The sequence below is a fragment of the Electrona antarctica genome (genome assembly GCF_951216825.1).
Source record: "Electrona antarctica genome assembly, chromosome: 21".
NCBI lineage: Eukaryota > Metazoa > Chordata > Actinopteri > Myctophiformes > Myctophidae > Electrona > Electrona antarctica.
The window spans coordinates 1,072,230-1,084,729 of NC_136802.1; the positions used below are offsets into that span (position 1 = coordinate 1,072,230).

The 12,500-nt window shown below is 45.8% G+C and overlaps 1 protein-coding gene across 1 annotated transcript in view; it reads left to right on the forward strand.

Annotated features, from left to right (window-relative positions):
• Positions 1 to 749: 749 nt before the first annotated feature.
• The window catches only part of LOC306913783 (matrix remodeling-associated protein 8-like), a gene marked incomplete at its 5' end in the record, with an annotated part of 24,256 nt that continues 12,505 nt past the window's right edge, over positions 750 to 12,500 (forward strand). Inside the window, one exon of the mRNA XM_079490595.1 lies at positions 750 to 777. Within this exon, the coding sequence (XP_079346721.1) occupies positions 750 to 777 (28 nt within the window). The remainder of the gene's footprint in view (positions 778 to 12,500) is intronic.

Below are 12,500 nucleotides of genomic sequence, written 5' to 3' on the forward strand. Positions count from 1 at the left end.
CATTTATTTTTTGGTCACACATTTGGCTAACTTTCCCTAAACTAGCTGTTCTCCCCCACTCTCTCTCTCTCTGTTTGCTGCTCTCTCTCTCTCCTGTTCACTGGTCTCTCTCTGTCTCTCTCTGTCTCTCAACTCTCTCTCTCTCTCTCTCTCTGTCTCTCTCTCTCTCTCTCTGTCTCTCTCTCTCTGTCTCTCTCTCTCTCTCTCTCGCTCTGTCTCTCTCTCTCTCTCTCTCTCTCTCTCTCTGTCTCTGTCTCTCTCTCTCTCTCTCTCTCTCTCTCTCTCTCTGTCTCTCTCTCTCTCTCTCTCTCTCTCTGTCTCTCTCTCTCTCTCTCTCTCTCTGTCTCTCTCTCTCTCTCTCTCTCTCTCTCTCTGTCTCTCTCTGTCTCTCTCTCTGTCTCTCTCTGTCTCTCTCTCTGTCTCTCTCTCTCTCTCTCTGTCTCTCTCTCTCTCTCTCTCTCTCCTCAGGATAAAGAGACATTGTGTTATAGTGTGTCTAATAATATTGACAGCAGCAGGAGGCATGCATCTGTACGGCAGCTGGGCTGTGTGCGTGCGTGCGTGATTATGTGTGTGAGAGACACACACACACACACACACACACACACACACACACACACACACACACACACACACACACAAGGGGAGAGAGACAGAGAGAAAGAGAGAGTATGCGGGGAAAGAGAGAGAGAGAGAGAGAGAGAGAGAGAGAGAGAGAGAGAGAGAGAGGGTGGGCGAGAGAGGTATTCATGCTTCTGGAGCAGGAGATGGAGAGATGTAGGTCACTCGCTCGCCCCCCTTCAAACCTAAACACAAACAGGCCGTGTTCCCACACAGTGTGTATGTGTGTGTGTGTGTGTGTGTGTGTGTGTGTGTGCTGTTGTGCATGCGCGCGTGTGTGTGTGTGGGTCTGTAATGCTCCCACAGCGCCGCTAAAATGTGGAAATGCTCTCATCACGCAAATTTGTGTGTGCGTGTGTGTGTGTGTGTACGTGCGTGTGCATGTGTGTGTGTGTGTGTTTGTGTGTGTGTGTGTGTGTGTTTGGTGACCATCTTGAAATGGTTCCTTTCGGGGAAAGAAACCACCTAGAAATATTCTAAGAATCCATATTATTTTTTTCCCCCGTAAATGAATCGTAGTTGCCAAACATTCTCTTTATTCTTCATTCTTTTACCGTGGCTTTTACTGCTATAGGAATGTGAAGATGACTTGATCCACATTTAAGCTCCTCTGTGGTACAGTATATGTGTATGTTGTGGTTGTACACTGTGTGGTGTGTGTGTGTATGTTGTGGTTGTACACTGTGTGGTGTGTGTGTGTGTATGTTGTGGTTGTACACTGTGTGGTGTGTGTGTGTATGTTGTGGTTGTACACTGTGTGGTGTGTGTGTGTATGTTGTGGTTGTACACTGTGTGGTGTGTGTGTGTGTATGTTGTGGTTGTACACTGTGTGGTGTGTGTGTGTATGTTGTGGTTGTACACTGTGTGGTGTGTGTGTGTGTATGTTGTGGTTGTACACTGTGTGGTGTGTGTGTATGTTGTGTTTGTACGCTGAGGCGTTCCTCTGTTTACAACGTGCTGCAGCGTAACGCGTGTCTCCAGTGGGATTAATAAAGTTAATTGAATCCTCGTGGCCGTTTGAGTCAGGAGGAGACGGATCGATTCGTTTGTTTATCTTAAACCAACATACTGTCTAGTAGACGTACAGTAGACGTACAGTAGACCTACAGTAGACCTACAGTAGACGTACAGTAGACCTACAGTAGACCTACAGTAGACGTACAGTAGACCTACAGTAGACCTACAGTAGACGTACAGTAGACCTACAGTAGACCTACAGTAGACGTGCAGTAGACGTACAGTAGACCTACAGTAGACCTACAGTAGACCTACAGTAGACGTACAGTAGACCTACAGTAGACCTACAGTAGACCTACAGTAGACGTACAGTAAACGTACAGTAGACCTACAGTAGACGTACAGTAGACGTACAGTAGACGTACAGTAGACCTACAGTAGACCTACAGTAGACCTACAGTAGACGTACAGACGTACAGTAGACGTACAGTAGACCTACAGTAGACGTACAGTAGACGTACAGTAGACGTACAGTAGACCTACAGTAGACGTACAGTAGACGTACAGTAGACCTACAGTAGACCTACAGTAGACGTACAGTAGACGTACAGTAGACGTACAGTAGACCTACAGTAGACCTACAGTAGACGTACAGTAGACCTACAGTAGACCTACAGTAGACGTACAGTAGACCTACAGTAGACCTACAGTAGACGTGCAGTAGACGTACAGTAGACCTACAGTAGACCTACAGTAGACGTACAGTAGACGTACAGTAGACCTACAGTAGACCTACAGTAGACCTACAGTAGACGTACAGTAGACCTACAGTAGACCTACAGTAGACCTACAGTAGACGTACAGTAGACGTACAGTAGACCTACAGTAGACCTACAGTAGACCTACAGTAGACGTACAGTAGACCTACAGTAGACGTACAGTAGACCTACAGTAGACCTACAGTAGACGTACAGTAGACCTACAGTAGACCTACAGTAGACGTACAGTAGACCTACAGTAGACGTACAGTAGACCTACAGTAGACCTACAGTAGACCTACAGTAGACCTACAGTAGACCTACAGTAGACGTACAGTAGACCTACAGTAGACCTACAGTAGACCTACAGTAGACGTACAGTAAACGTACAGTAGACCTACAGTAGACGTACAGTAGACGTACAGTAGACGTACAGTAGACGTACAGTAGACCTACAGTAGACCTACAGTAGACCTACAGTAGACGTACAGTAAACGTACAGTAGACCTACAGTAGACGTACAGTAGACGTACAGTAGACGTACAGTAGACCTACAGTAGACCTACAGTAGACCTACAGTAGACGTACAGACGTACAGTAGACGTACAGTAGACGTACAGTAGACCTACAGTAGACCTACAGTAGACGTACAGTAGACGTACAGTAGACCTACAGTAGACGTACAGTAGACGTACAGTAGACCTACAGTAGACGTACAGTAGACGTACAGTAGACCTACAGTAGACCTACAGTAGACGTACAGTAGACGTACAGTAGACCTACAGTAGACGTACAGTAGACCTACAGTAGACGTACAGTAGACCTACAGTAGACGTACAGTAGACGTACAGTAGACGTACAGTAGACGTACAGTAGACCTACAGTAGACGTACAGACGTACAGTAGACCTACAGTAGACGTACAGTAGACCTACAGTAGACCTACAGTAGACGTACAGTAGACGTACAGTAGACGTACAGTAGACGTACAGTAGACCTACAGTAGACCTACAGTAGACCTACAGTAGACGTACAGTAGACGTACAGTAGACCTACAGTAGACGTACAGTAGACCTACAGTAGACCTACAGTAGACGTACAGTAGACGTACAGTAGACGTACAGTAGACCTACAGTAGACGTACAGTAGACGTACAGTAGACCTACAGTAGACGTACAGTAGACGTACAGTAGACGTACAGTAGACCTACAGTAGACGTACAGTAGACCTACAGTAGACGGACAGTAGACGTACAGTAGACCTACAGTAGACGTACAGTAGACGTACAGTAGACCTACAGTAGACCTACAGTAGACGTACAGTAGACCTACAGTAGACCTACAGTAGACCTACAGTAGACGTACAGTAGACCTACAGTAGACGTACAGTAGACGTACAGTAGACGTACAGTAGACCTACAGTAGACGTACAGTAGACCTACAGTAGACCTACAGTAGACGTACAGTAGACCTACAGTAGACCTACAGTAGACGTACAGTAGACGTACAGTAGACCTACAGTAGACCTACAGTAGACGTACAGTAGACCTACAGTAGACCTACAGTAGACGTACAGTAGACCTACAGTAGACGTACAGTAGACCTACAGTAGACGTACAGTAGACGTACAGTAGACCTACAGTAGACCTACAGTAGACGTACAGTAGACCTACAGTAGACGTACAGTAGACCTACAGTAGACGTACAGTAGACCTACAGTAGACGTACAGTAGACGTACAGTAGACGTACAGTAGACCTACAGTAGACCTACAGTAGACCTACAGTAGACGTACAGTAGACCTACAGTAGACGTACAGTAGACCTACAGTAGACGTACAGTAGACGTACAGTAGACCTACAGTAGACCTACAGTAGACCTACAGTAGACGTACAGTAGACCTACAGTAGACGTACAGTAGACCTACAGTAGACCTACAGTAGACCTACAGTAGACCTACAGTAGACGTACAGTAGACCTACAGTAGACCTACAGTAGACCTACAGTAGACCTACAGTAGACCTACAGTAGACGTACAGTAGACCTACAGTAGACGTACAGTAGACCTACAGTAGACCTACAGTAGACCTACAGTAGACGTACAGTAGACGTACAGTAGACCTACAGTAGACCTACAGTAGACCTACAGTAGACGTACAGTAGACCTACAGTAGACGTACAGTAGACCTACAGTAGACCTACAGTAGACCTACAGTAGACGTACAGTAGACCTGCAGTAGACCTACAGTAGACGTACAGTAGACGTACAGTAGACGTACAGTAGACCTACAGTAGACGTACAGTAGACCTACAGTAGACCTACAGTAGACCTACAGTAGACGTACAGTAGACCTACAGTAGACCTACAGTAGACCTACAGTAGACCTACAGTAGACGTACAGTAGACGTACAGTAGACCTACAGTAGACCTACAGTAGACCTACAGTAGACGTACAGTAGACCTACAGTAGACGTACAGTAGACGTACAGTAGACCTACAGTAGACCTACAGTAGACCTACAGTAGACGTACAGTAGACCTGCAGTAGACCTACAGTAGACGTACAGTAGACGTACAGTAGACGTACAGTAGACCTGCAGTAGACCTACAGTAGACCTACAGTAGACCTACAGTAGACGTACAGTAGACGTACAGTAGACGTACAGTAGACCTACAGTAGACGTACAGTAGACGTACAGTAGACCTACAGTAGACCTACAGTAGACCTACAGTAGACGTACAGTAGACCTGCAGTAGACCTGCAGTAGACCTACAGTAGACGTACAGTAGACGTACAGTAGACGTACAGTAGACGTACAGTAGACGTACAGTAGACCTGCAGTAGACCTGCAGTAGACCTGCAGTAGACCTACAGTAGACGTACAGTAGACGTACAGTAGACCTACAGTAGACCTACAGTAGACCTAGACCTACAGTAGACCTACAGTAGACCTACAGTAGACCTACAGTAGACGTACAGTAGACGTACAGTAGACCTACAGTAGACCTACAGTAGACCTACAGTAGACCTACAGTAGACCTACAGTAGACGTACAGTAGACGTACAGTAGACCTACAGTAGACCTACAGTAGACCTACAGTAGACGTACAGTAGACCTGCAGTAGACCTACAGTAGACGTACAGTAAACGTACAGTAGACCTACAGTAGACGTACAGTAGACGTACAGTAGACCTACAGTAGACCTACAGTAGACCTACAGTAGACGTACAGTAGACCTACAGTAGACGTACAGTAGACGTACAGTAGACCTACAGTAGACCTACAGTAGACCTACAGTAGACCTACAGTAGACCTACAGTAGACGTACAGTAGACGTACAGTAGACCTACAGTAGACCTACAGTAGACGTACAGTAGACCTGCAGTAGACCTACAGTAGACGTACAGTAAACGTACAGTAGACCTACAGTAGACGTACAGTAGACGTACAGTAGACCTACAGTAGACCTACAGTAGACGTACAGTAGACGTACAGTAGACCTACAGTAGACCTACAGTAGACGTACAGTAGACCTACAGTAGACGTACAGTAGACGTACAGTAGACCTACAGTAGACGTACAGTAGACGTACAGTAGACCTACAGTAGACCTACAGTAGACCTACAGTAGACCTACAGTATACCTACAGTAGACGTACAGTAGACCTACAGTAGACCTACAGTAGACCTACAGTAGACCTACAGTAGACCTACAGTAGACGTACAGTAGACCTACAGTAGACCTACAGTAGACCTACAGTAGACCTGCAGTAGACCTACAGTAGACGTACAGTAGACCTACAGTAGACCTACAGTAGACGTACAGTAGACCTACAGTAGACCTACAGTAGACGTACAGTAGACCTACAGTAGACGTACAGTAGACGTACAGTAGACCTACAGTAGACCTACAGTAGACCTACAGTAGACCTACAGTAGACCTACAGTAGACGTACAGTAGACCTACAGTAGACGTACAGTAGACCTACAGTAGACCTACAGTAGACCTACAGTAGACCTACAGTAGACGTACAGTAGACCTACAGTAGACCTACAGTAGACGTACAGTAGACCTACAGTAGACCTACAGTAGACGTACAGTAGACCTACAGTAGACCTACAGTAGACCTACAGTAGACGTACAGTAGACCTACAGTAGACCTACAGTAGACCTACAGTAGACCTACAGTAGACGTACAGTAGACCTACAGTAGACGTACAGTAGACCTACAGTAGACGTACAGTAGACCTACAGTAGACGTACAGTAGACCTACAGTAGACCTACAGTAGACGTACAGTAGACCTACAGTAGACGTACAGTAGACCTACAGTAGACCTACAGTAGACGTACAGTAGACCTACAGTAGACGTACAGTAGACGTACAGTAGACCTACAGTAGACCTACAGTAGACGTACAGTAGACCTACAGTAGACCTGCAGTAGACCTGCAGTAGACCTACAGTAGACGTACAGTAGACGTACAGTAGACCTACAGTAGACGTACAGTAGACGTACAGTAGACCTACAGTAGACCTACAGTAGACCTACAGTAGACCTACAGTAGACGTACATTAGACCTACAGTAGACGTACAGTAGACGTACAGTAGACCTACAGTAGACCTACAGTAGACGTACAGTAGACGTACAGTAGACCTACAGTAGACGTACAGTAGACGTACAGTAGACGTACAGTAGACCTACAGTAGACCTACAGTAGACCTACAGTAGACGTACAGTAGACCTACAGTAGACGTACAGTAGACGTACAGTAGACCTACAGTAGACCTACAGTAGACGTACAGTAGACGTACAGTAGACCTACAGTAGACGTACAGTAGACGTACAGTAGACGTACAGTAGACCTACAGTAGACCTACAGTAGACGTACAGTAGACGTACAGTAGACCTACAGTAGACCTACAGTAGACGTACAGTAGACGTACAGTAGACCTACAGTAGACCTACAGTAGACCTACAGTAGACGTACAGTAGACGTACAGTAGACGTACAGTAGACCTACAGTAGACCTACAGTAGACCTACAGTAGACCTACAGTAGACCTACAGTAGACGTACAGTAGACCTACAGTAGACGTACAGTAGACCTACAGTAGACCTACAGTAGACCTACAGTAGACCTACAGTAGACCTACAGTAGACATACAGTAGCCGTACAGTAGCCGTACAGTAGACCTACAGTAGACGTACAGTAGACGTACAGTAGACGTACAGTAGACCTACAGTAGACATACAGTAGACCTACAGTAGACCTACAGTAGACGTACAGTAGACCTACAGTAGACCTACAGTAGACGTACAGTAGACGTACAGTAGACCTGCAGTAGACCTACAGTAGACGTACAGTAGACGTACAGTAGACCTACAGTAGACCTACAGTAGACCTACAGTAGACGTACAGTAGACCTACAGTAGACGTACAGTAGACCTACAGTAGACGTACAGTAGACCTACAGTAGACCTACAGTAGACCTACAGTAGACGTACAGTAGACCTACAGTAGACCTACAGTAGACCTACAGTAGACCTACAGTAGACGTACAGTAGACCTACAGTAGACCTACAGTAGACGTACAGTAGACGTACAGTAGACCTACAGTAGACCTACAGTAGACGTACAGTAGACCTACAGTAGACGTACAGTAGACCTACAGTAGACGTACAGTAGACCTACAGTAGACGTACAGTAGACCTACAGTAGACCTACAGTAGACGTACAGTAGACCTACAGTAGACGTACAGTAGACGTACAGTAGACCTACAGTAGACCTACAGTAGACGTACAGTAGACGTACAGTAGACCTACAGTAGACCTACAGTAGACCTACAGTAGACGTACAGTAGACGTACAGTAGACGTACAGTAGACCTACAGTAGACGTACAGTAGACCTACAGTAGACGTACAGTAGACGTACAGTAGACCTACAGTAGACCTACAGTAGACGTACAGTAGACCTACAGTAGACGTACAGTAGACGTACAGTAGACCTACAGTAGACGTACAGTAGACCTACAGTAGACGTACAGTAGACGTACAGTAGACCTACAGTAGACGTACAGTAGACCTACAGTAGACGTACAGTAGACGTACAGTAGACGTACAGTAGACGTACAGTAGACGTACAGTAGACGTACAGTAGACGTACAGTAGACCTACAGTAGACCTACAGTAGACCTACAGTAGACGTACAGTAGACCTACAGTAGACGTACAGTAGACGTACAGTAGACGTACAGTAGACGTACAGTAGACCTACAGTAGACCTACAGTAGACCTACAGTAGACCTACAGTAGACGTACAGTAGACGTACAGTAGACCTACAGTAGACGTACAGTAGACCTACAGTAGACCTACAGTAGACCTACAGTAGACGTACAGTAGACCTACAGTAGACGTACAGTAGACCTACAGTAGACGTACAGTAGACGTACAGTAGACGTATCTTTGTCCTCTCATCATTTTTCGACCCATGGTCGAGATCATGTATTCCACAACGCCACGCCAGACCTACTTCATCCCCAGTTCCTGCTGAAGCATGTGTCCCTAGAGATGACATCATGTGTCCCTATAGAGATGACATCATGTGTCCCTAGAGATGACATCATGTGTCCCTAGAGATGACATCATGTGTCCCTATAGAGATGACATCATGTGTCCCTAGAGATGACATCATGTGTCCCTAGAGATGACATCATGTGTCCCTATAGAGATGACATCATGTGTCCCTAGAGATGACATCATGTGTCCCTATAGAGATGACATCATGTGTCCCTAGAGATGACATCATGTGTCCCTAGCGATGACATCATGTGTCCCTAGAGATGACATCATGTGTCCCTAGAGATGACATCATGTGTCCCTAGAGATGACATCATGTGTCCCTAGAGATGACATCATGTGTCCCTAGAGATGACATCATGTGTCCCTATAGAGATGACATCATGTGTCCCTAGAGATGACATCATGTGTCCCTAGAGATGACATCATGTGTCCCTATAGAGATGACATCATGTGTCCCTAGAGATGACATCATGTGTCCCTAGAGATGACATCATGTGTCCCTAGAGATGACATCATGTGTCCCTAGAGATGACATCATGTGTCCCTAGAGATGACAGCATGTGTCCCTAGAGATGACATCATGTGTCCCTAGAGATGACATCATGTGTCCCTAGAGATGACATCATGTGTCCCTAGAGATGACATCATGTGTCCCTAGAGATGACATCATGTGTCCCTAGAGATGACATCATGTGTCCCTAGAGATGACATCATGTGTCCCTAGAGATGACATCATGTGTCCCTAGAGATGACATCATGTGTCCCTACTAGCGATGACATCATGTGTCCCTAGAGATGACATCATGTGTCCCTAGAGATGACATCATGTGTCCCTAGAGATGACATCATGTGTCCCTAGAGATGACATCATGTGTCCCTAGAGATGACATCATGTGTCCCTAGAGATGACATCATGTGTCCCTAAAGATGACAGCATGTGTCCCTAGAGATGACATCATGTGTCCCTAGAGATGACATCATGTGTCCCTAGAGATGACATCATGTGTCCCTAGAGATGACATCATGTGTCCCTAGAGATGACATCATGTGTCCCTAGAGATGACATCATGTGTCCCTAGAGATGACATCATGTGTCCCTAGAGATGACATCATGTGTCCCTAGAGATGACATCATGTGTCCCTAGAGATGACATCATGTGTCCCTACTAGCGATGACATCATGTGTCCCTACTAGCGATGACATCATGTGTCCCTAGAGATGACATCATGTGTCCCTAGAGATGACATCATGTGTCCCTAGAGATGACATCATGTGTCCCTAGAGATGACATCATGTGTCCCTAGAGATGACATCATGTGTCCCTATAGAGATGACATCATGTGTCCCTAGAGATGACATCATGTGTCCCTAGAGAAGACATCATGTGTCTCTAGAGATGACATCATGTGTCCCTAGAGATGACATCATGTGTCCCTAGAGATGACATCATGTGTCCCTAGAGATGACATCATGTGTCCCTATAGATGACATCATGTGTCCCTAGAGATGACATCATGTGTCCCTAGAGATGACATCATGTGTCTCTAGAGATGACATCATGTGTCCCTAGCGATGACATCATGTGTCCCTAGCGATGACATCATGTGTCCCTACTAGCGATGACATCATGTGTCCCTAGCGATGACATCATGTGTCCCTAGCGATGACATCATGTGTCCCTACTAGCGATGACATCATGTGTCCCTAGCGATGACATCATGTGTTCCTACTAGCGATGACATCATGTGTCCCTAGCGATGACATCATGTGTCCCTATAGCGATGACATCATGTGTTCCTACTAGCGATGACATCATGTGTCCCTAGCGATGACATCATGTGTCCCTAGCGATGACATCATGTGTCCCTAGCAATGACATCATGTGTCCCTAGCGATGACATCATGTGTTCCTACTAGCGATGACATCATGTGTCCCTAGCGATGACATCATGTGTCCCTATAGCGATGACATCATGTGTCCCTACTAGCGATGACATCATGTGTCCCTAGCGATGACATCATGTGTCCCTATAGCGATGACATCATATGTCCCTATAGCGATGACATCATGTGTCCCTATAGCGATGACATCATGTGTCCCTAGTGATGACATCATATGTCCCTATAGCGATGACATCATGTGTCCCTAGTGATGACATCATATGTCCCTATAGCGATGACATCATGTGTCCCTATAGCGATGACATCATATGTCCCTATAGCGATGACATCATGTGTCCCTATAGCGATGACATCATGTGTCCCTAGTGATGACATCATATGTCCCTATAGCGATGACATCATGTGTCCCTATAGCGATGACATCATATGTCCCTATAGCGATGACATCATGTGTCCCTATAGCGATGACATCATGTGTCCCTAGTGATGACATCATATGTCCCTATAGCGATGACATCATGTGTCCCTATAGCGATGACATCATGTGTCCCTAGTGATGACATCATATGTCCCTATAGCGATGACATCATGTGTCCCTAGTGATGACATCATATGTCCCTATAGCGATGACATCATGTGTCCCTAGTGATGACATCATATGTCCCTATAGCGATGACATCATGTGTCCCTATAGCGATGACATCATATGTCCCTATAGCGATGACATCATGTGTCCCTATAGCGATGACATCATGTGTCCCTAGTGATGACATCATATGTCCCTATAGCGATGACATCATGTGTCCCTATAGCGATGACATCATGTGTCCCTAGTGATGACATCATATGTCCCTATAGCGATGACATCATGTGTCCCTAGTGATGACATCATATGTCCCTATAGCGATGACATCATGTGTCCCTAGTGATGACATCATATGTCCCTATAGCGATGACATCATGTGTCCCTAGTGATGACATCATATGTCCCTATGATATGATATGATATGAACTTTATTTGTATAGCGCTTTTCAAAACATAGATCCAAAGTGCTGCACAGAGCAAGATTACAACAGCAAAAAACACACAATAACAACATGATAATGGCACACAAAACAAGGATGTATGTACAACTGGCTATTAAATAGTTAAAAAACACTCAGTATAGAGGTGGGTTTTCAGGCGTGACTTGAATAACGGGACGGATGGTGCTACCCTAATGTGCACTGGCAGTGCGTTCCACATTCTGGGTGCCCGAGCGGCAAAAGCCCGGTCACCCCGGGTAACTAAGTTAGTGCGAGGGACAGCCAGAAGGGCCTTATCCGAGGATCTGAGGGTGCGCCCGGATTCAGGGAGGGATAGCATATCCCGGATGTAACTAGGGGCTAACCCATTTAGGGCTTTGAACGTGATGAGTAGGATCTTGAAGTCACATCTGGCGCTCACCGGCAGCCAGTGCAGATCTGCTAGTATTGGTGTTATATGGTCCCGTTTCTTTGTATTTGTCAGTAGTCGAGCAGCAGAGTTTTGTATTAATTGTAAACGGGATGTGATTTTCTTCGGAAGGCCAGAGTAGATGGAATTGCAATAGTCAAGACGAGATGATATGAGAGCGTGAATGACAGTTTCGAGATAGCGAGGGCATCATGTGTCCCTAGTGATGACATCATGTGTCCCTA